Below are 26,030 nucleotides of genomic sequence, written 5' to 3'. Positions count from 1 at the left end.
CTAATTGAACCTTTTAGACTCAGCAAGGATTAGAGCAGGGATGTACAGTTCAAGCCACATTAATCTAAGGCAGCAATCATCTAATGATGGATTGGAAGCAACGTGAGTCACAAGTGGCTGTCAGTGGTGAGTGCCATAGGATTTCAGAAGTGGACTGGATATGCCCAGAAAAGTTGATCTCACCTTGTTCAATACATGAGCAACCCTTTGCTCTCTTTTGTAAAAATCATTTGGACAGCTAGGAACATCTAAAATAGACCCTGTTCAGAATAAAATAATATTAATAAGAAAGATAGGACAACAAAATAAATAAAATAAAAATGTCTGCCATCAGTAGAGTTACAAATTTCTATTTAAATTCATGCAATTTATCTATGAATATGCAAGTGAAATAGATACAAGGGTCTAGCATTGGGTAAGTTCGCTCAATATTTTATTTATTTACTTATATCCCACTTTTATTATTTTTATGAATAACTCAAGTGGTGAACATAACCAACACACATCCCTCTTCCTATTTTCCCCACAAAAACAACCCTGTGAGGTGGGTTGGGCTGAGAGTATGTGACTGGCCCAAGGTCAGCTAGCTGGCTTTCACAGCTAAGGCAGGACTTGAATTTACAGTCTCTTGCTTCCTAGCATGATGCCTTAACCCAGAGGTCTTCAAACTAGGCCCTTTTATGACTTGTGGACTTCAACTCCCATAATTCCTCAGCCAGGCACTCTGGCTGAGGAATTCTGGGAGTTGAAGTCCACAAGTCATAAAAGGGCCAGGTTTGAAGACCCCTGCCTTAACCACTAGACTAAACTGGCTCTCCATAATAACTGTGGGACCATGTGGCAACTGTGGGCAAGACAGTGATGTAATTGTTTCTTTCTGACACACTTCTTGTAACATCCTTTTCTCTTTCTTGAAACCTTATTCACTCTTTCTAATTTCTTTCCCAAGGTAAGAGATGGAAAAAGTTGCTCTGGCTCAAGATCCAATTGCTAGGAGGTGTATTCAAGATGAAGGAACACAGAAAATAAAGGTTGAAGGAACATGGAATAGGGCCAAGGATTTTGAGTAGTCTTAAGATTGTAGCTTGACCATTCCAATATCGCTTTCTTTTTAGATTTGGCTGGCAGAGGAATTCTGGGAGTTGAAGTCCACAAATCTTAAAGTTGCCAAGTTAGGAGACCCCTGGTTTTACCGAATCCTTTAGCAAAAATTCTGGAGCAAGTGGGCCATTTTGATTCTTCTGCCAGATGAGTGTATGTTTATGCGTAGAGTTAACAACATAATGAGAAAGTGTTTCAACTGTGATTCACACTGTGATTTCACAGATGAAATATGGAATCACATCATAACAATGCAAAGCTAAGTTGGAGCTTGTTAGTCATAATCCTTTTTATTCCATGCTTGGTTTTTCTCCCCTTAAAACATCTACTTTTGATTTCTGTGGTTTTGTTTTACTTTAATTTAGAGTATTTTAATGACATCTTTCTATTATATGCATTTTGATAGCTGGAGCATTTTGGAGCAAACAGGGAAATAAAAGTATTGCTTCAGGTTATATAAAGTTTCCATTCTGATTGATTCGAAACTCATCATTAAAGTTATTACTATTATTACTAACAGTAATAACTGAAAGAGTAAACTTCAAATCATTGAAGTCCACCAGTCTTAAAGTTACCTGGTTGGTGACAACTCTGATCTAGAGAGAAAGTGATGGCTTCATGCCAACAGCAAATTATTCCTGTGCATTTTGGAAAACTTACATGACTACTAGAAAGAATGAGAATAAAAAAATTGATGTGTGATAGTTCCACTTCACTGATGTTCACATAGTCCTAAAAATTCCTATTTTTTTCCAAAGAGGGTTGTGACCCGAAATATGTGGAGAATCCCAAATGAACCAAGCATCATTTTATGTGTCTTTTCCAAGTGTTGTACCATCAGCTGTATACTTGGATTCAAAAATACATGGCAATTGTCCAGTATTTATTTCTCACAGTGTTTACCAGGAACGAAACCTGGAATAGGAAGAACAGATCAAAGGTCTGCCTTAGGGTTAACTGGAAAACTTTATGCATCAACAAAAGGGTGGTGCTTTTAATAAAAATAAAAAAACAGAAATGCTCAACAAATAGAACCTAAGAAAATAAAAGCTTTGTCATGCTACTTACAAATGACTTTGTGAAGAGTTTGCTACTGCTATTGGTTTCACTTTATCAGAAGCAGAAGAAAGAAATAGAACTGAATGCAGTTTGCATCATTTTTAATTGGACATGTATAGCCGGTAGATAGATAGATAGATAGATAGATAGATAGATAGATAGATAGATAGATAGATAGATAGATAGATAGATAGATAGATAGATATAAAAATTATGGAAATGAGCTCTACATCTTTCTCCTGTACAACTTTTAGGGAACAAGGTGTGATTCTGAGGCATTCCATCTCTAAAATGGAATGAAAAGAAACATCTGATAGCCATTAAAAAATATGGGCTCCATTTAGATTTCAAGAATACTGGGAGTTGGAAAACCACCCAACATTAAAGCTATCCTGCCAATCCAGTGCAGGAATCCAAACAAAAGCACGTTCAATATATCATTACTTTGAAGCAGCCATAAAAAGGGAGATCCCACCTGCTTGGATAATTAGTTTCACTGTCACAATAATCTTACGAGGAATTTTTTCTTAAATCCACTAAAATATGCCTTCTTGTAGTTTAAATCCATTAATCCATGTCTACACTTTGAAACAACAGGGAACCAATTTTGATTTCCTTCTCTATGACATTTGAGATATCTGGAAAGTATTATTGTACAGGTGGTCCTCAACTTACAATCATTCATTTAGTAACTATTCAAAGTTATTTATGACCGGTCCTCACACTTATGGCCATCACAGCATCCCTGGCCACGTGATCAAAATTTGGCTGCTTGGCAACTGGCATGTATATATTTATGATGGTTGTCCCAGGGACATGTAATCACCATTTGTGACCTTTTCCGTGGGCTTCTGACAAGCAAAGTCAATGGGGAAGCGAGCTTTGCTTAATGATCATGGAAGTAGCTTAACAATCACAACAACAAGGGTTATAAAATTGGGTGCGACTCACTTAATGACTGGATTGTTTAGTGACAGAAGTTCTGGTCCCAATTGTGGTTATAAGCCGAGGACTCCCTATATTAAGCATAACCAGTTTGAACAGTCTCTCTTCAAAAAACTTGGTTTCCATCTTGATCATTTTTGTTGTCTTGCACTTGTTCCAATTTCTACATTGTTGCTGAAATCTGGAACCAGAAATTGTATATAGCACACAAACTGGAGTCTCACCAGTACAGAACACAGTGAACTATTGGTTTCTGCCTTGACATTTCAAAATATTTTATTTACTGCTTTTAGCAATCATGCCAATCAATGACTCATATTCAACTTTTGAATAGCTAGAAATCCAAGATCTTTTCTATATATCTTTTTAAAAAAAACTAGGTTCTCCTATCATGTTTGTTTTATTTTACCTAAACAATGAGCTTTATAGTATATTGTCTTTCTTGCTCTATTACTTTCACCCTTTCTCTATTACTTTCACCAACCTCTCAAGATTGTTTTGAACGTTAGCTGTCCTCTTCTAATCAATCTCTTCTGAAGATTTGATAAGCATTCTCTTAATATTTTCATCCAAATAGAACTTAAAAGAACTTGTAGAGAACAAGTAAATTCATCTGTTTGCATAGAAATAGGACTTTCTGCACAGGAGGAAAAAAATACTGAAAAGGGAGGAGTAAGAAACACAGAAATTTGCATAAAATTGTACAGAAAGATGCCAATTTGGAAATTATTACTATTGCCATCTGCAGTGACAGATATGAACACATCCCAAAGATCATCTGGAGCAATATTAGCCTTATTTCAATGTCACCTGATATTTATATTTTCTTTTTATGCAATTTTATTTCAGCCTACTGCAATTGTTTAATTTTAGTCAGATTTTTTTAAACAATTACCTCAGTAAAGTGCCAAGACAGGATGGCTGAATAGCAACAGAAATATTTTAATAATATCAAAGATTGTAATAATTTAAAATAAGAACTGTCATGGAGAGTATAACATTGCCAAGCTTTTAATGAATCAGCAACTGGTCTGTATTTATTTTATGAGCTTCTTTTGAGATTTTTATATCTTAAATAAAGAATATATTCAAAGCTTGTCAGCTCTTGAGGTTTTGAAGGTGTTGCTCCTTCAGGTGCAGCTGTAACATCAATGAGGGCATGGAGGAATATTAAGGGAGCCCCTACTCTCACCCTAATTACTTTTCCTCACTAACACGAGTGCTTTGAAATAGTCAAGGTTGAGATTTGTCTTAATGAATGACCAAAGTAGGTTCCAGTCTTGAACACTCTATAAAACTATCCAAAATTTTAATTTACTTATACAACACGGTAAGACCAGTTATACTGAATCGATCAAAAGCGTACTTTGGCCAGAGGTCAATTCCTAGGATAACCAACCAGATGTTCTAAGTTTGGAGTTTACAGACAGGACACTACTCCGCTCATTCAATATCGAGAAAATGTGTCCCATCAATTGCATAGTTTCATGAACATGAAAATACCCTGCTTCCCAAAATTTATTTATATCATTATTTATTAAATTTATATACCACCCTTCTCACTGTTTGGGTGATCCTAGGCCTAGATATTAGGATTAACCTAAATTAACTTATTTCACTTCAATGGGATTGGCCCAGACCAATCATTCTGGTAGACTCCCCTTGGTCAAGGAATTTCAGCTGGGGGGGGGGGTCCAGGAGAGGAGCCATTTCTGCCGCAGCTCCCATCCTCTAAAATATTGTGTCCTTCAAGGTGAGATCCACCCTTAGCCTTCCAAAAGAGCCTGAAAACCTGGCTCTGCTGATTGGTCTGGGCCCGATGGGGGCATCCCAGGCTGGAGGTGGTTAATGGATTTTGAAGAAGACCCTAACCCATTATATTTTGGTTTCTAACTTATCTAATTTCTGTTAATTTTAATATTTAATGATTTAATGGTTTGTATTTTTGCTTTTATGATGTTATAAGCCACCTAGAATTGCCTGACCATAAGATGGGCAGCATATAAATTTAATAAATTAGAGTTTATTTAAGGATTAAGGGTGGTTTAGAACTTTCAAGTGGTAAAATAAGTCAATGCAACCCATGAAATACAGTTTGACCAGAAATGGCTTTCAACTGCAGTTAAGTAGCTGAAATTTTCTTTGAATATAAAACAGAAAACCTACTAACACTTGTAGATTCAATGGCTGTTATCTCATACTGAGGCTCTTCTGAACAGCTGTTCCACAGCACGCTATTGTTTTCTAAGTAAATCAAACAGAACAACAACAATAAAAAACTGATCACAGCAAAAAACTGAGGCTCAAATGAAGAAAATGTTGCATCAAGATAGAGCAGATTCCAGCTAAGAACCAGCACTTCTATGCTAGTTGAAAGTATACATGACATTTACAATCATACTCCAAAGATTCCATATAGAGATAATAATTCACTTTTGGGATAATATAGCAATAACAGGACAGAGGAAACCCAACTTCCATGGTGGCATCTATTTTTCTTTTTCTCATCTTAACTATCTATACAAAAGCCAAAATTCAAAATATTCTGAATATTTTGTACAATGCACAATACAATTGTGCATTGTACAAAAAGTTTATTAATGAATAGCATTATTTTTTTTAAAAAAAAACACACACAATCTGTTTGGCTACCTTATTTAATCATCTTTTGTAAACCAGTATTGTCTATTGAAACAGATGTTAAATAATACTAAAGAAATATGCACACAAAATTATAAAAATGTTTAGCCTAAGGCTGAATTCTCAAGGAAAAAAAAAACCTGGACTAGTGTGAAGACAACTCAAATTGTAGAAAATTAACAGAGCGAAAAAACATAATATTACATAGAATTGAGTAAAAAAGTTAAAAACCAGTCCTATTTTACATAATAGTCACAGTTTTTCAAGAGACTATCTGGTGGGTGTTTTTATTACAATGAATAAAACTCTTTAAATCACAGCTTTATTTGCTGTACATTTAAAAGTGTTTTGTTCAAGTACTTCCCATCAATTTGATTAGAAACTAGACATTTTTGCACTGTTGTCTCTCCCACAACTATATTTTAAATGTTGATACCTTAATCAGCATTCTAAGGTAGAGCTTCTTTTGCCAGTTTTGTCATTTTTGTTTAAACACCGTTCTCAGTTACGAGTCTGATTACAGAGCGCAGAACAGATAGCAATTTTTTCCCTGCCAAAGTAAACAATCCAATGGACTTGACTGTCGAAGGTTGCCATGTTCAAACAAGTTAAATTCATTTTTTTAAAAGAGTTTAAAAAGCGGCGGGGCAGTTGAAAGAGTTAAGGAATAAAAAGAAAGGGGAAAAAAAAAGAATTCTACAAATGTTTCAGGAAGCTCAAATTATACCCTACAACAGTGTTTCCCAAACTTGACAATTTTAAGGCATGTGGACTTCAACTCCCAGAATTCCACAGCCAGCGTTGCTGGCTGTGGAATTCTGGGAGTTGAAGTCCTCATGCCTTAAAATTGTCAAGTTTGGGAAACAATGCCCTACAACATTATACCAAGCACTAGAGCTTTATGAGAAGGTTGGTTATCCGGCTTTCGTTTAATACTTACTTCACATCATGAAAGCCATTTGAAGTTCAACATACACAGGTATTAACAAGAATATAAGGCAGGTAGCTGGAAGAACATTTTGATAGATTCTTAAACCCTCTTTCATTCCCCTTGTCTGAGTGTGATCAATGCCTCTGACCAACAGAAGAGCAACTTGGGATCTCGTCTAAGTTCTGAACTCCTGTGGCATCTTGGCTTTGAATATGAAGATCCACCAAGGCTCTCTCTGTCCCAGGCTCTTTTGCATCAGTCTGACAAGGAGGGTGAGTGAATGGACCGTCCACTGGCTGGGCTGTTGGAGAAAGTGAAAGGCTCTTTCTCTTTCTCCTTGTTGTCATGCTTATGTTTATGCTTATGCTTGTGCTTGTGCTTCTTCTTCTTCTTCTTGTGTTCATGGTGGTGGTGATGGTGGTGCTCACCATGCCTGGAAGAGCCAGACTCTTTAGCAAAACCAGCTAGAGAAGGCAGAGGTGCTGGCAACATGTTTGCCTCCAAGGAAGACTGTTCTTTACCTAAAGTTAAAAAAGGAAAACAGGTTCATAAAACACACACACACACTGAAAAAATGGAAAAGATGGAAGCTCTGCCCTCATTACTGCTGCACAATCGCTTTAACAGCATCTCTACTAGAGAATTATTTAATAGGTTTTACTATTACAAACCTTATACTGCAAGTCACTCTATCAATTTTTATTATGACTTGAAAAAATCAATTTATACAAATATTGTTACAGAGTTATTAAAACTATCTGTAAAATGTGCACAATCAGGAAACAGACGTATCATGGGGAGGGTACAGCTTGGTTCTTATATATAGTTATTAGGCCTTTTGGCAATAAAAGCAAAATGGTGGGCATATTTTAGGATGCTTTCTTGACTTCCTAATCTACTTGTAAACCTGGTGGTTTCTCCTGATAGAGACTTCCTGGTGGTCTCCCCATCCAAGTAGAAGCCAGCTTAGCTTAGCAATGGTTCTATGGTTAAAAAACAGTAAGAGCCCAAATATAACTTGATGGCTCAATTTCAACAAAACAGGAAGCCCATTATCTGGCCACTATGCGTAACTGGGAATAAGCAAGCATTTTACAATCTGGTAAAATGTGCCCACCAGGTCCACGCCACCAAACTAGAGGAAAAACTAGAGAAACCTTGTCAGCAGTTTCTTCACCATTACATCTGAATCAGAATCCCTGTCCTTTTTCTCCTCGGAGAAAAGTCAGATTCAATAAGCCACAAGCAAAACCTAATTTACCAGTCTGACTTCTTAAGCGAAACAAGGGAGGTATTTAGGGCTAAACAAACCAAGAATGAAGGCTTCTTGGCTTATTCACTGGGTTCCTCTCATAGGAAGTGTCAAGAGCAATAGCAATATACTTGTTTTTTCCTGAAAAATTACAATTCCAACAAATCTAGACTGTACCACTCACTAAGACAGTGGTTCTCAACCTTTTTAATGCCGCGACCCCCAACCAGTCGTAAGTCGAGGACTACTCAACCAGTTGTAAGTCGAGGACTACTCAGCTGGTGCAGCACCGTTTGCAGAATGGGACTTTTGGCGGGCTCAGCAGGGCAGAGACAGCCTGGACAATTCCTATTGACTTTTGAAAGCCAATAGAATTGGACTCTATTCAAGAGAGTCTATTCTATTGGCTTTCAAAATCCAATAGAATAAAAGGGAGTAGCACAGCTAAGGAAAAGGAGGAAAAAATGGTGGACTGCGTTGTTTGGCGACCCCCGTGAAATGGTCGTTCGACCCCAAATGGGGTCCCAACCCACAGGCTGAGAACCACTGCACTAAGATATCACATCAACTCACTCACAACCTGAAGCAAAAGCATTCACATTCTGCAAGGATTGGTACCACGCCACCAAAATTGGTTGGATAGTGAGATAGACAGCATATAGATTTAATAAAATAAATAAATAAGCATGATGCAGTAACTAATAGCCAGCATGGAAAGGAACACCCAAAAGAGATGAATGCAGTAAGTAATCATTTCCACAATGGCTAGTTAGTGTAACAAGGTAAAAAGGAGATGGGATAGAAATCTCAACATTAATTTTTGTTCCTACTCGGAGTGTAAAACATGAATGGGGGAAGAGGATGTGGCGAGAAAGACAGTTTCATATACACAGCTGCAATTTCTTATACTCCATAAAGTTGCAATCTACAGAAAGAGATAACCAAGGTATTTGGTAAACTCTGCAATGATTCAATTGTATCCCAAATCCTAAACTTTGGACTACTATTATCTCCTAGTAAAATAAATGTCAGTTTGCAGCAGAGATTATGGGGATAAGATGTTCTTAAACTTCAACCTGGAAAGATTTAATAGCCGACTCCTGAATATGCTAAGCTGTACCGCTACACTCTATACTCTTGACTACAAGCCAAGCTGTATTTAATATAATTAAACAACTGTATAGAATCAGTTTCTTCTTTCTGTTACACTGAAACTTCGGTAACAACTTCTGAAAGCCTCCAGGAGTGTCCTCCAAGGCTTTTGAAGACGGCATGTAATTTGCACTTTTTCCATCACTGTATCAATTCATAACGTTTTCTCTTTTGCCACCCCTCTCTAGATTTCAGCATTTGCTCTCATTTCTGATTAGCATGGGAACATTTGCAGCACGATGTTGCTCCACAAGGAAGGCAACGCTTCTTCTGTGGGGTTAGAGTAGATTAGATTAGCGAGGTTTCCCTAGGCATCCCAAGGATATTGTTTCTTCATGTTGCCGTTTCTATAATGTGCAGAATTTCTTGCCTTGTTCTATTCCCAGTCCAGCCTCTGGCCACATAATTACAGCTTCTACATTACAGGCTTACTGTTTTAATTACAAAGCTGTCATCCCTGGTGATTTGGGTACACACATCTAAGGCACGATAAACCATACCAGATTTTAGGCTCATTGCAAAACACAAGTATAGAATCAGATACAAAAGTACAAAATGAATTTTTCAGGCTGTCAAAACAGGAATGTAATGGTGTACATTAGAAAGGAAAACCAAGTAGATATAGGATGTCAAATGCTCAAACTTCAGCTAAATTTTTAGCTAAAATTCAAGTTGTCAGAGAAATATTTGCAGTCCCTTTTTCTATGTCTCTTATAAATATTTGTGTATTATTTTTTTTGAAAAAGGTAACACAGAGATTTATTCAAAGAAACCCTGCCTTTGAAGTATCTGCAATCAAACTTAAACAAAATTAAGGCTTACAAAAGAGGACCATAAAGGCTCTCAAATATCTTCTAAGTCGATTGGAAGATAAATTTCAGTGATTTGTAGGTTTTTTGCCTCAGGAAAAAAAAATAGGCAAGGTTTCAAAATCAAAAACATGGAATTAAAGTCCTTACCTGCCTAAACATCTTGTGCTCACCAAGCTAGGAGAAATCAGAAATACTCAAATACTATATATGCAATTCATTAAGCTAAACACAAATTTAGAAAGGAAGATAAAAAGCACTTGCTTTAAAACACTCTCTCTCTTATTAATTCCAGATCCTGAATTCACTTGCCAGCAGATTTTTTTCCAGATATTTCTACTAAAACTAATTTTCCATGTAAAAGTACGGTGGTAAAATAGCTTTTAAATTTTAGCCAGGTTCTTTTTGTTTTGGTGGTGGTGGGATGTTTTTTTTTAAATATTCTATGTTCTTTTTAGTTCTGGAAGTTTTGTAGTTCATATTTTCACCATTTCATTGTTCGTTTCACTGTTCATCTGTATGCTTATATTCAGTTTATTTTTGTGACCTTGCTATAAAAATTAATACAATAGAGGAAAAAAGTGCAAATACGATGACAGTGTGATGCTGGTAATATTATCAAAGGTCAACCTCATTCAAATGAAGCATTCATAATTATTATTTTAGCTAATAGTGATAAGTGCTAGCTTTGAAAATTTGCTGGCAAGCAAATTTAGAGTCTGGATCAAATAAGAGTTAATCTTTAAGGCAAGTACCTTTTATCCTTCTTCAAATATTTCTACTGAACGTAATTACTGGGATTCTGAAAATACGGTCCCAGCAATATCAAAGTTATCATTCTGGCGAATACTGAGTTAGCACCAGAGTGGTAATCACTGTTCAACCAACTCCACCCATGATAAATGGCTACAATCTTCTCAGCTACAGATAGTCCTCAATTTACAACCATCCACTATTCAAAGTTACAACGGCACTGGAAAAAGTGATTTATGACCCTGCACTTATAAACATCAGAGCATCTCCATGTTATGTGATCAAAATTCGACTCAGCATGTATATATGATGGTTGCAGTGTCCCTTGGTCATGTGATCGCCATTTCAACCTTCCCAGCCAACTTCCAACAAGCAAGGATAATGGGAGAAACAGTTTTGCTTAATGACATGATTCACTTAACTGGAATAACTTGCTTAACAACCATGGTAAAAAAATAAATAAATCATAAAACCAGACACAACTCACTTAACAACTCACTTGCTTAACAATTCTTGTCCCAATTGTGATCGTAAGTCGAGGACTACGTGTACTTTTCACCGCTCTCCCTTCATTTCCCACTCTCAAATATAGTTTGCTAATGCCTTGAATTTTAGCACCTAATTTTACAATATGGATAACCACATCCATAATTCTCTCTGGCTAAGGCGTGCTCTATGGGCTCCTCATATTGTTGGGAGGCAATGCATTGGCTGTGCTCATTCTGCAGCCTCTCAGGCTGTTTTTCTCCTCGAATAACCAAAATGTCTGACTGGAAGCACCACAAAGGGTGAGGTGCCCACATTTGCTTTTGAAGGGATGACTAATACCCTTTTGGAACAGAACGCACATTATGCTAGCTATTCACTTGGCACCTTCTGTGGTTTTCAACGTTCAGAAGCCAACCTCATTATTAGTTTCACTGCAAAACAGATGTTTAGGATCAAGAAAGAAGATCCTTATTGAGAAGCTCCAAAGCATTGCCGGAGGCTGAATGTGGAAGTCACTACAAACTTCAACAAAAGAAAAAGGAGGGAAGCTACTATACATTACACTGTGTGATAACTTATGGTTACTCTGCCTTGGCTCCCCTCAGCCTTTCAACTCCAGCCAACATCTATTGGTGTTAATTTTTTTTTTTAAAAAAAGGGGTGGGGGGTGGGGGAGGATTTCAGAGATTAAACACTCTTAAATCAGCCCTTAGAGTTGACTTAACATGGTCCACAATTCCCGCTACATTTTATATGTATGTGTACAATTTTAGATCCCAAAATTTTCCTGATCTCTTTATAACAGTGTTTCTCAACCTTAACAATTTTAAGGCATGTGGACTTCAACTCCCAGAATTCCACAGCCAGCAATGCTGGCTGTGGAATTCTGGGAGTTGAAGTCCACATGCCTTAAAATTGTCAAGGTTGAGAAACACTGCTTTATAATCTTATATAATTGGGAAGAGAACCGGGTTGGTGTAGTGGTAAAGGCACCAGATTAGAAACTAGGGACTGTGAATTCTAATCCCGCCTTAAGTAGGAAGCCAACTGGATGACCTTGGGCCAGTCGTTTTCTCTCAGCCCTAGGAAGGAAGCAATGACAAACCACTTCTGAGAACCTTCCTAAGAAAACCAAAGGGGCTTGTCCAGGCATTCTCCAAGAATCAGACACAATTAAATGGAAGGAAAGGAAGCCTGGTAAAGATGAATTCCTCTTGATGGCAGCCACTATAATGTTAGAACAGGTCTTTTAAAAAAAAATTCGTATAGTGATTAGTATTTCTCTACTACTCCTTTTATTTAAAAAGATTAATAATGGGTTAAAAAACAAATATAGAAGAAAGAGGCATTATGATGCAATGGGCAGAAAATTTTGGCTACAGATCCAACACAATACAGATTCAGTTTGAATGGTCTAAGTTACAAAGCTTATTGCTGTATGTTTGGGCAGCTTTTATTTGAATGCTTATCTTATCTTACAAAGTAATTACTAAATTGGAGAGCATACACACACACACACACATACATGGGGGAGGGGGGGAAGAGAGAGAGAGAGACACACACACACACACACACAGACATAAGCCTGTACTCTGACCTGAGGTTTGACTAAATATAAAGCTATTATTTCTTAAACAAAAAATCTGTAATCATATTTTAAATAATATATCTTACAAAAACCGTTTGCAATAGCATACTCCATGTTTTGTTATATAGCATGGTAGAAAGAAATGTTCCAATATAATCGGAAAGCTAAATTTAAATGAAGATGAGAATTCAGTCTGGTTGTTTGGATTTTTCTGGTCTCTGTAAGAAGGTGATTGACCCTACTGTTTTGAAGATTGAATAACAAATAAAGTCTGTTTTTTGGTAGTATAAGTCAAGTTTTGAATGACATCAGAGGGTGAAGAAGAGGTTGCACTGATGTTTTCAAAGCTACTGTACTTAAGGCAAAAATATAATTAACATCCAACAGTGCTCATGTTTGCTTCTGAAGAATGATAGATTTGGGTTGTACAAAAAATTACTATTGTATATCAGATCATTTTTTCCATTTTTTCCCCATTTTGTATACTGAGTCATTTTTTCCCATTGTCAAATAACAAAAGCAAAAAGTTATGATAATGGATATTAATATTACTGATGACTATTTCCACTGATTTAAAATCCTTCCCTATGAAGAAATTATAGAATTTGAACAGTTTGGAAATAAACTAATATTGACAAAACTAAAAATGTTTAAAGAACCACATGCAAAAAAATCCAAACATTTTAACATAAAACAGAATTATTAAATGCCCAAATAACCACTGTAAGAGTTTAGCTAAAATAACACTAGATTGAGGCCTATAAACCTCATTTAAAAAAAGAATAAACTTTTTTACTCAACCGATTAAGCTACTAGCTTATATTAATTGGCATATGAATAATACAAGTCTGTTGAAATGACATTTTTTAAGATGGTGCAATAAGTTATCTTAGAAGATCTTATTTCTCCACATTAAGAGTACAAATGGTACTGATATACTCCAGATCCATGTGCTTATCCAACAAATTAAGTTTCAATAAATTAAATATTTAAAAACCAATTTGTTGAACTGATCAAGAGAACATCAGGCTGCAACGAGATCTCCCAACAAAAGCCAAATATTGCCTAAGAAACCGCTGCCCTGATGCTTGTCCCAAAGATGCTTTTACAAAAGGCAACTAGATTTTCTTGCTTTTTTCTTTGAAAATGTTTCATTTCTTACCCAAGAAGTTTCTTCAGTTCTTTCTTCAGCTTCTTGGATGAGAAGTGAAATGTTTTCAAAGGAAAAAAAACAAAGAAAGTCTACTTGTCTTTTGGAAAAAACACCTTTGGGATAACCATGACCTGGATGATTGAGAATCTCCATGCCCCAATACTTGTTTCTCATATAAGTAGCCATTCATTTAGTGATCATTTGAAATTATGCCAGTGCTTGAACTCAGGACAGTTGCAGAGCTCCTGTGATCCCCTAATTGCAATCTGGTGCTTGGTAACCTGCACTTATGGCCGGTTGCCAAGTACCCCATGATGTGATCATCATGTGCAATCTTCCCTACCAGTTTCCCCAGAAAGTCAATGGGGAAGCCAGCAGGAAAGGTTGTAGGCCACTGCCATCTGTCTGGTTCCTGGGGGCTGGCTAAAAAAGAATGGTTGTGAAATCCAATGAGATGTTTTGGGCTTTCAAATGCCAAGTGTCCAATTCTATCTTTATTTTCTTTCTAAAGCTATACCAATTTCTAGCTCCTTTTCTAAGTCCAAAAGCAGAACATAGTTGGAAGCTTCTCAAATTGCTCAAATATCCAGTTGTGACCAAACAGGAACTGGGGTAATTAACTGGTATAATTAAGGACTACTTATGAATGTGAGAATTTCATGTACTTATCCCCAAATTTCTTTTTTTTAATATATATATAATTGAATCAAAGTATCCCAGAAGGTATGATATCCCATTTTTAGAGATAAAACATTACTTTGCAGGATTCAGTGATTATTTAGAATAAATGTGATCCTCTAATAGATTATTAGCCTGCTGTAGGTTTCTATTATAAGAGCCAAGTAGCCTGAAAAATACAAAGAGGCAGCCATTTGGATCCCAATTCAATTGATACTAAACAATTCCAAGCATGCAGCTGTTTCCTAGAATGGTCCCTGAGGTAACATCTGTTTATTTTCCGGCACAAATCTCCAGGAACTCTTGTTTATTACTTTATACCCCCCAATGGGCAGTATAAAAATAGCAAAAAACAAGTATTATGAAATGCTAATAAAGTGCTATAAATACCGATTATATTCATAAGCCAACCTGATCCCCAGATAATGCTTGTCATAAATAATTATCTGATGATCTTCAGAATCTTTCTCTTTAGCAAATGTATTCTTTGGTCAGAATTGTTCAAGAAACAGCAATCAAAACTCCAGCTTCAGCACATATACATTCTCTGTCCTTGTTCAGTTTTCTGCTCTATTTTTTGGTTTGCAATAATCAACTTTCTGTCAACACAATAAGAAAATTGCCCCAACTCTGCAAATTAACAGCTTCAATGATCTGGGTCAACATTTCTCAAACCATAAAATTCATCCTCCCCATCACTTAATAAAGCACAAAATGTCTGAAAGATGAAGTAATCACAAGGACTGGCTGATCCCTATGAAGTCTCTCACACCATCCAAAGCCATGTATAGGGAGTCCTCGACGTACGACCACAACAGAGCCCAAATTTTCTGTTGCTAAGTGAGATATTTGTTAAGTGAAACCCTGCAATTGTTAAAACTAGTGACACAGCTGTTAAGTGAAACTGGCTTCCCCATTGACTTTGCTTGACAGAAGATCGCAAAAGGGGATCACATGACCCTGGTGCACTGCAATCAACATAAATATGAGTCAGTTGCCAAGTGTCTGAATTTTGATCATGTGACCATGGGGATGTTGCAATGATTGTGTGAAAAACGGTCATAACTCACTTTTATCACTGCCATTGTAACTTTGAGCGGTCACTAAATGAACTGTTGTAAGTCAAGGACTACTTATAGTACATATTCTCTGGAATAGAAGTTTCATGTCTACCCAAAGGACTTGTGATAACTAGCTCCAATAGGCCCTGTTCTATTCCACTGAGCACATATTTCAATGGATGTACATAGGCAGATGCTGAATTTTCTTCACTTTAACAGATGTTTGTTACTGAGGTACAGAAATATAAGGGTAAGGGTACAATAGGTTTAGACGGTGAGATGGTTGCTAATGTGAATAGCTTTCAAAAGGGATTGGATGAATTCTTGGAACACAGTTCTACTGAGTGGTGACAGTCCAAGATTCAATGTTTCCTTCAGATTAGAGGCAGCATATTTCCATAAGAATAATGGTGGGAATAAGTACCTTTCTAACACCTGTTCATGAGCATCCCAACAGTATTTAGTTGAGAAATAAAAAGCTGTGCCTAAACTGACTTGTTTGATTAGACAAATATATACATATAGTATATCTACATCTATTGAAGACTAAAAAACCCTTATTGAGTTTTTGTGTTAAAAAAGAAAAATTAAACTTATGATTTATGGTTTTGATGATTGGACAGGATAGATTATAGAAAGAAGAGAGTCATGGTTAAATCATAGATTAAAATATAATTACACTTGTGTCTATGGTGAAATCATAAGTCACTTCTTTATATCTTGCCTTACATCTTTTTTTTCCTTCTATTTTCTTTCTAAACTTTTAGCTTTTTCCTTTTTCTTCCTTTTTCAGTTTATATTAGTTCTTATTGTTGTTAAAGCTTAAAAGAAAGGAAGGAAGGAAGGAAGGAAGGAAGGAAGGAAGGAAGGAAGGAAGGAAGGAAGGAAGGAAGGAAGGAAGGAAGATGAAATAAAAAGCTGGTTTACAGCCTCGATTCTGCAAGATTATTCTCTTGATAATAGTAGAAAATGACAAGAGATAATTTCAAAAGAACTGCCACAGGTATATAATAATTAAACCTGTCTGTAGGATTATATATAACACTTCAAGGACTGTTTGCCACATTACAAGTTCTAAGGCAATTTTCAAGTCCAAAGTCTTGTCAAGGCCCCTTAACATCATAAATGCCCAATTTTAGGAATATACATCTCCATTTGCAAGTATGGACCTATTGCTACAAGAACTGTACTGAATTATCCTTTACGACACTTATGATACTTAAATAAAATTCCAAAAACACAAGCAAAGTTTGCCTTGACTGTTATGTTTTCAAACTCTCCCCACTAATTCCAATACAAGTTCCATACCTTTAACCCAAATGTTTCTTTGAACTTTCACTTTCTGGAAATCGCCCATAAATTTGCAATTCAGCTAGATGTAGAGTTTATGGAAGATCTAAATCTCAGATTGCATAAAACCTGAAAATTCAATGGTCATCGTATTATAAAGACCTGAAAGAAAGGCATTAAGTACATGGCCACATCCTATGTGTCAAAAAAAAGCCTTGTCCATGTAGAGAACTGTGCCTTAGACTTTTTAGAAGAAATCTGTTAAGTATCCCCAGTAAAATAAAACTTGAATTGTTTTAAAGAACCAAGGGGAGACAGTACAAGACTATGTTAGAAAACTGGCTTCAGAACAGGAAAAACTCTAGTCATAGTTGGAAAAATGTCAAATTTAAAAAGTCGTAAGTATTCTAGAGGCCGCTTTTGGTCTTCAAGTCTTAACTCAATCCATTTGCAGATTATTCAGATGAGCTGCTGTCCTTCTGTTATTTAAAAAAGAAGCTGAAATAATAGCTTTCGTCATCTTTCAAACCAACAGTGCTGTGCCTGTACCAAAGCTACCAGATTTTGTTCTCATCAAGGGGCTCAAAAATTATCCCTTTGTTATTTGAAAAATGGGAACAGTGCTTCAGAAGAATATGTCCCAGCACTCCTTTGATTTTAATAAAGGCCATATGGAGGCCATACAACCATTCAAATACAGAAAACCATAACACAGCTAGCTGGAACATTGGCCCACCCAGTTTGGTACTGCTTTCTCTTATCTGATATAGGTTCACTAAAGGTTTTAAACCACGGTCATTTGATTCCAGGCCTGCTGACTAGCATTCTCTGTTCTGAGTTCATAAGATATACAGATATACTCTACCACTTACGTTATGGCCTGATAAACGGTCACCGTCTGAAATACAGCATCAGTTTGGTCTAGTGGTTAAGGCATTAGGCTAGAAACCAGGAGACTGTGAGTTCTAGTCCCGCCTTAGACATGAAAGCAGATGAGTGACTTTGGGCCAATCACAAGGAGACTGTGAGTTCTAGTCCTGCCTTAGACATGAAAGCCAGTTGGGTGATTTTGGGCCAGTCACTCTGCCTCAGCTCAACTCACCTCACAGGGTTGATGTTGTGGGAAAAATAGGAGAAAGGGGAAACAAAGGGGATGTTTCCCACTTTTGAGTTATTATAAAAAAAAATAATGAAAATGGGATAAAAACAAACCATATATTATTTTGTTTATATTTACAGCTCACAATTAAAAATTAAAAATATTACAAAAAAAGATTAAATTAAATTAACACATATTAAAAACCCTCTTACGGCATTGTGTCTTATAAAATGATATGCCCGTAGAAATGATTGGATCTGACAGATTTCCAACTTACTCTTTAAAGTAAGCTCTCTGCTTTGGTCAATTCATGTGAATTTTGAAATCCTGAATCGACCTGTTTGTTAAATGATTGTTCCTCTCCCATAAGGAAGAGTTTTCAGTTGAGTGAAAACAGTGGGAGATTTGGGGAAAAATTTCCACGTCCATCACCGTGGCCATTTGAAATGGGAAGCTTTTGGTTTTAAAAAAAGAGCACATGTTGTTTGCCAGCACTGTGCTTTCTAAGTATTCAGGGAACTATTCAGGAATGGTGTTTAAGAAGGGAGATGCTCACATCTAATTAACTTTTCCTTTGTGGTAGAGTCTGCCCTGAAAACCCTTAATACTGGCTACTGGATTTATTTAGCTAAAACCTGATTTGCCTAAGGATGCACACAAAGCAGTTTAAGCAGTTTGTGATTTAGTTGGGCCCTGGGCTTACATTCTTCCTGACTACTAAAGCTTTACTAATATGGTACTCAACACATCCTTTTCAGAAGGTCTATTTCAGACAGTTGAAGGAGTTGATTGCTCTGCTTTTCCTTAAAACAATAGGATCTGCTGGCTTGGGGGTCTAATTATCAGTCTTCTACTTGTGCCCCAGGAGCAAAGTAATACTGGTGAGGTTTAGTTAAAAGAAGCAAATTGTGGCCAATACATACTTTAAAGTTACTTAAATTTTCCACCAATAGCATATATTTGTATGTTAGATGTTTGATTGCTTTTCAGTTTGTAAGCTGCCAAAAATCTAATGAGTAGGAAGTATACAAATCCTCAAGGAGCTTCTCTCTAGCAGAGTGTGTACTGTTCTCTGTGTGGGATTTATAGCGTCTATTTTAAGTGACTTTTTAGTTATTGGGGTGTGTTGATGGCTAGCTTTTAAGTCATTAGGTGTTTGCTTGTGCTACCCAACCCTTGCCTTTTAAGTACTTGATAGGCTGATAGTAAATCAGCGCTCCTGCTGACTTACGAGGGGCCTCTTTCCCAGGGTTCAATCACTTCCCTGGCTGTTTTTATGCCTGCTCGTCCAACAATCTTAGTAGCTCCAAAATTGAATGTGTGTCCTTGTTCATTGCAGTGTGAGGCTACCAATGAGTTCAGGTCTTCTCGTTTGATTGCTCGCTTGTGTTCTTGTATTGTTTATTTTTATTTAGACACTGCCCACCTCATTACCTAAATGACTCTTAATTGTAAGCAAAAAAAAAAAAAAAATTGTCCCAAAGGTACATTTTCAAAAGGCAACTGGGCTTTGTTTTTCCTTGAAGACATTTTGCTTCTTATTCAAGAAGCTTCTTCAATTCTTACAGGAGAATGGAAGGATTTATACTCCTTGCACTCAAATGGTCGTTGGCACTTTTTCTGAGAGTCGTTGAGGCCACTTGGAGGTTTATTTGTGTCCTCATAGTTACCTGAATAGTGCAAATGGATGCGGAACCTTCTTGGGACTGCTAAAAGGACTGTGTTGTAAACAGGAGGTAAGTAGTGTCCTATCCCTCCCCCTCTGTTGAGAGAGGACTGTTCAATCTTAACGTAAATGGCCTCTTTGACTCCTTTCAAACCAGCGGTCCTCTCTGTCCACAATGTGGACTTTGGTGTCTTCAAAAGAATGACCTTTGTCTTTCAAATGCAGATGGACTGCTGAATCTTTTCCTCCTATGTTTTGCCATGAGTTTGTGAAGTGGTTGTTTTGTTTCTCCAATGTACAAAAGTGTAGTCGCCTTTTGAAAAAGTACCTTTGGGACAACCATGACCTGGATGACTGAGAATCTCCACAGACAAGTAAATAAATTGTACTTCTGCTGCACTGCAGATTCCAGAGGAGTACGTTATAAATATCCCTTTATTCTAACTACGACTAGTTTCATCATCATATAAGCACAGGAAATACTTCCATCTATCTTCTTTCTCTATACATATGAAATGGACATTTAAAAGCATGGGCTAAGCCATGATCAGGAAATGAAAAACTGAAATGAATGACCATGTGAATATACTATATATCAGTGGTTCTCAACCTGTGGGTCGGGACCCCATTTGGGGTCGAATGACCATTTCACGGGGGTCTCCAAACAACGCAGTCTGCCATTTTTTCCCCCTTTTCCTTAGCTGTGCTACTCCCTTTTATTCTATTGGCTTTTGAAAGCCAATAGAATAGACTCTCTTGAATAGAGTCTAATTCTATTGGCTTTCAAAAGCCAATAGGAATTGTCCAGGCTGTCTCTGCCCTGCTGAGCCCGCCAAAAGTCCCATTCTGCAAACGGTGCTGCACCAGTTGAGTAGTCCTCGACTTACGACCGGTTGAGTAGTCCTCGACTTATGACCGGTTGGGGGGGGTCGCGGCATTAAAAAGGTTGAGAACCACTGCTACATATGAACATGACCAAACCGTAACTTTTAAGTACAGATTTCGCATGTTTTTGTGAGTGAATAATAAACACTTTTTTTTACATTTTGATGAACAAGAAATTATTGCCTTTTTAAAATTAAAAATCACATTTTGATAAATTTAAAAATTGGAATCTTTTTTTTTAATTACTGACTTTTATCCACCCTATCACTAACCTGGTGTTGATGGTCTTTCCAACATATTTAAATGATGGTAGATAAAAGCTTGACTGTCATGAACCGTGTCCATATCAATCTCTTCTTCTTCTTGAGAATTTGAAAACTGCAAAATTAGAAAACAAACAAAACCAGAACATATTTAAGGAGTGCTAATCACCAGCTAAACATGTTTTTTTTTCTTTTTCACATCTATGGAAAATAATTATAATAAGCAAGCTGGTTTAAAAACAAAAATCATGATTTTTTTTAAACAGCCTAATTTCATTTACTGTCAATTGCTCCTAGAATGAGAACTTTTTGTTTATGCTCCTTAAGATATGGCTATTAACAGAAAAATGCAGCAGACAATGAGTTACTCAGTCAGACTTTCCTGGTATTAGCAATTTCTTAGCACTATGGGACAGATGAAGATACTAAACATAGTAGTGTCAAAAGCTAAAATTCTTTCACTCTCTTCCTTGTTTTTGGAGTATCATATGTAGTCCATAATTCAAAGAATTCGTGTGATAAGATACAAGTCATCTTTCAAAAGGGGTTGGATTTTTTTTCCCCTTAGCAAGTACAGAATCATAAAGTGATATCTGATGTTAAAGACGCTTCTCCCACTGTTCCCCACTCTCCCACTTAAATCACAGTTCTCCCATCTCCTGTTTACCTACCCTTATTTTGAGCTTAACCTTGCTGTCTTCAGTCTTCTCAAGTATCTGTCCAGGTTCCAATGGAGACCCAAGAGGTGTATCAGCTTTCCTCTTCAACCCCTGCTGATGTGGAAGGGGAAGGACTGATATTTCCTTACTCAGGTGATCATCTTCCTGGAGAAACAGTTACAAAAATTAAATTTGAAAATAGTGGTATAACAACAAGAATATAAACAATTCTAATTTATTGGGAACTGAACACAATGCATTTGGGATCCTTCGCAGTATTAGCTGTAGGAGTAATTCCTGAGAACACAAATGCAATTATTCCTACTGGATACAATGGAATGAGCTGTCATCCTCCCAAATCAGACAAATCATAAATTTACTACTGAACAATGACAACCATTTCTTATTTTTTTTTTAATGAGATATTAGGCCCCTACATGTACAAGAGTACTAGGAGAATGGTGTGGGAGAGAAAGAATATTATTAATCATAGTTATGATCAATGCCAAAACAAAGCTACCTCTGTAAATTGAGCCATACAAGCAAGATTCTTAATACAGCCTTTTACTGAAAGACGTGTTTCACTAGTAAAAAAAGGATGTCAGCCTAGAGGAAAAAGCTAAAGCCACATTTGTTTATGTTTGTCCCCACTTGTCATGTGGCAATTTATCACACAGGCTGATACCTTAAAATCTGTGCCATTTTTTTAATGGAGGCTTTCCTTCTCCCTAAGAGTCATGTCTTTTATTGGCAGGATACAGGCACAGTGTTCACATTTTCAAGCAGCTCGGATGAGAAAAATTACAGCCTGATAAATAAATGGTTAGGTGAGAGTGGAGACGAGCTTTGACCAAGGGAAACAGGCTGCAATTCGAACAGGAAGAACAAGGGTTAAAAATGGAGAACCCTGTGGGAAACGGAGTTGCTATGAGTGAAGGGAATTAAGGTTGTGCAAGGAATTAGGGAATCTACTTACTGTGCTTTGGAAGCCAATTATTTGACCCAGAGAGTTTGGATTGTTGGGAGGTTCCGGGCCACAGGCTCCGGGCTCAGGGATTATCGTTGGGTTCAGCACAGCTTTCTTTTCTTTGAGGTTAAGGACCAAGCCGAGCTCTGGCAGGGGTAAACAGGAAGGCCTGCTAAGACCAAACAGGGTGAAGTACAGGTCGACAGCACCACAGCGCAGCCTCCAGTCGTGGCACGTACCTTGGGAAGCAAAGAGGGAGCAAAAGAGTCATCCTTACAGGTGTGACGCCCTGCACTGCACCATCCGCAGCGAGTGGAAAGAGCACTCAGAAAGGTATTAACTTCACCTGTACAGGTAGTCCTGGGGTTATGACAGCCATTGGGATTGGGATTGCCGTTGCTAAGCAGCACGGTTGTCAAGGACGATGTCAAGTGACTGCTGCACTGTTTAGCGAAGACAACCTAACAAATCGTAGTTCCAGGTTGCAGGATGTTAAGGGAGAAGTAGAAGGAATCCCAAGTAAGGAACATGGGGGTGCTGCAGCATGAGCGCATGGGCACACATATGTATATTGTGTGTGTGTGTGTGTGTGTGTGTGTGTGTGTGTAATATTATAGATGTAAATCTATAGACATAGGTTTACTGGTCATTACCTTTAGCGACTATAGATTTAGTGGCATGCAAGGCCAAGAAAAGATATATTTATAATGTGGGAGGAAACAATATTTTGAGATATACGGTATCTTTTAGCAGACAGTTCCCAGAGTGGAAAAAAAATAGCCAATAAATGAAGTAAAAGGGGTGTGTCTCAAGGACAATTCAGCAAAGAGGAAAATTACAAGACAATCCATATATATTCAACTGTCACAAGAGCCTGCAGCATATGATACTGTATGGACACAAAGACCCTTTTGCCCTGATAAGAAAGCTAAAAACACAATGAAGTGGAGCTCAACAGTTCTTGCCATTCAAAGTTGAACCCAACTTCCAAAAGATAATAAACCAGAGATTATTTCCTCTTGCTTTTCTTTTCTTTCCTATTTATGATTCCACTGATTTCAACACAGATAGGAAAAAACAGTTCTTTGCCAAGCTTTAGTTTGTTCATTCAGATAATGAAGGTAACAATAGAAGTATGCAATCTGAACTTTAAAACCAGTTGTTGAATACACTGGTTGCCTTGGAAGCAGATATTTTAAATATGAATATTTATTTAAGAATTTATTTAAAGGAATTCATTAGTTCTAGCTTTATTCTGGGAGGCAGTTTGCATTCCCCTTAATATGTAATAACATGGTAAAGATCTGATTATTTCAAAAGGCCTTCAAGAGAGTTTATCGTAATAAATATTCGTACTGGTAATCTGAGACTTCACAATTGTTCTTTACAGAAAGTATACTTCAAATAAAAAGTCCACATGACTCGGAGAGATTTGCTGCTAACCCCCTCAAAAATCAAGAATCTCTCTTCTAGTATCACTCCTTTTGTTACAACAAGGCCATTAAGTTAAAGACTAACTTTATAAGACAAATTTGCTTCAGTATTTTTTCAAATGCAAAACAAAAATCAAACTATTTATTTCCTGAATTTGACTTTTAGAAAATCCTTCCAACCCCACCCCGCCATTACTTAACTGCTACACAGCTGTAGAATTGCACAAGGAAAAAGGTCACCAAAGATTAAAGTCATATATAAATGTTTTGAAAATTGTTATAAACAATTGGTCAAGTGAAAATCAATTTTTACACTCTTGGTAAGACAGGGTCTGTTAATACACACACACACATACACACACACACACTCCAGTGATAGAACTCTGGTGCAGCATTTTGCTTCCCTAAGCATCATGTAAGAACATCTTACTATGAAAAGTCATATCAATATTCCAGTTAATGCTTTGCTTGCAAAAACTCTTTATTTTTTTTAATCCACAGCATATGTTTATATGTATGATTAATCTGAGGTTAAAAAAACCAAGGTTATGAGAATAAGAAGTGTCACTGAACACCACTTCCTAGGAGGGATGAGTGGGAAAAAGCTGCCTTCATAATCAGAAGTATGCTTAGCCTCTGTGGGAAGCAGGATGTTAGACCTCTGCAAGCAGAAGTGCCATATAAATACAAGGACCAACTTCATCAATTAATCTAATGCTCATGAATGTCTTAATCCCATCTAAGGCAGTAGCCATCACTACAACTTGTGGCAACAAATTAATATGCATTGTTAGATTTCCCCTTGCTGCCAAACCCAATTCTAATCAAATTAATTTGAAATAAAGAACATGTATGTTAGTGTGTAAGATGCAAGTCCACAGACAGGATGTGTGAAGGGCTGAAAAGGAGAGAAAAACCTCCTCCCAGTTGTACTGATGGAAATGGTTCTATCAGTAGAAAGTCTTAATTCCATAAAAACTAACTTCCTTTGTTACACTGCATCCTCAATTAACCGTGGCACAAATTTGCTGAATATTACTCAGCGAGTGGTCCTCAGTGGAAATGCATCTATATGGAGGAAAGTGTGTAGTGGGGTGCCCCAGGGCTCTGTTCTGGGCCCAGTACTCTTCAACATCTTCATCAACGATTTGGATGAAGGGATAGATGGGGAACTCATCAAATTTGCAGATGACACCAAGCTGGCAGGAATAGCCAACACTCCAGAAGACAGGCTTCAGGTACAGAAGGATCTGACAGACTTGAACACTGGGCACTAACTAACAAAATGAAATTCAATGGTGAAAAAAGCAAGGTTCTACATTTAGGCAAGAAAAACCAAATGCACAAGTACAGCATAAGTGGCACCATGCTCAATAGTAGTAGTAACTGTGAGAGGGCCTCAGAGTCCTAGTAGACAATCACCTAAATATGAGCCAGCAGTGTGCTGCAGCTGCCAAAAAAGGCCAACACAGTGCTAGGCTGCATTAACAGAGGGATAGAATCAAGATCACGTGAAGTATTAATACCACTCTTCAATGCCTTGGTAAGGCCACACTTGGAATACTGCATCCAGTTTTGGTCACCACGATGTAAAAAAGATGTTGAGACTCTAGAAAGAGTACAGAGAAGAGCAACAAAGATGATTAGGGGACTGGAGGCTAAAACATATAAGGAACGGTTGCTAGAATTGGGTAATGTCTAGTTTAACGAAGAGAAGGACAAGGGGGGAGATGATAGCAGTATTCCAATATCTCAGGGGCTGCCATAAAGAAGAGGGAATTAAGCTATTTTCCAAAGCACCTGAAGGCAGGACAAGAAGCAACAGGTGGAAACTAATCAAGGAGAGAAGCAACCTAGAACTAAGGAGAAACTTCCTGACAGTGAGAACAATTAATCAGTGGAACAGTCTGCCTCCAGAAGCAGTAAATACTCCAACACTGGAAGTTTTTAAGAAGAGACTGGATAGCCATTTGTCCGAAATAGTGTAGAGTTTCCTGCCTGAGCAAGGGGTTGGACTAGATGACCTCCAAGGTCCCCTCCAACTTTACTACTATTACTTTAAGATTCCTATGTATTCTCCCTCATTATACAAGAAGGACTCAGTGTCTGAAGATTTGGATCACCTTTGGCACTGTCAGTTATTGAAATCCTTATGTT

At 37.2% G+C, this 26,030-nt stretch overlaps 1 protein-coding gene across 2 annotated transcripts in view; it reads right to left on the bottom strand.

Moving 5' to 3' along the window:
• Positions 1–5,748: 5,748 nt before the first annotated feature.
• TAF2 (TATA-box binding protein associated factor 2) overlaps positions 5,749–26,030 on the bottom strand; it is a 53,167-nt gene continuing 32,885 nt past the window's right edge. For both annotated transcript variants that reach the window (XM_039365062.1, XM_039365063.1), the window contains exons 23-26: positions 22,450–22,679; positions 21,486–21,638; positions 20,824–20,929; positions 5,749–7,197 (exon numbers count right to left, since the gene is read on the bottom strand). In XM_039365062.1, the coding sequence (XP_039220996.1) occupies positions 6,932–7,197; positions 20,824–20,929; positions 21,486–21,638; positions 22,450–22,679 (755 nt within the window). In that variant the 3' untranslated portion in view covers positions 5,749–6,931. The remainder of the gene's footprint in view (positions 7,198–20,823; positions 20,930–21,485; positions 21,639–22,449; positions 22,680–26,030) is intronic.

The sequence above is a fragment of the Crotalus tigris genome, unplaced genomic scaffold (assembly GCF_016545835.1).
Source record: "Crotalus tigris isolate CLP2741 ecotype Arizona unplaced genomic scaffold, ASM1654583v1 scf7180000019953.484404808:943566, whole genome shotgun sequence".
NCBI lineage: Eukaryota > Metazoa > Chordata > Lepidosauria > Squamata > Viperidae > Crotalus > Crotalus tigris.
The sequence above is the reverse complement of the archived record's forward strand: the minus strand, read 5'-3'. Positions and strand labels throughout refer to the sequence as shown.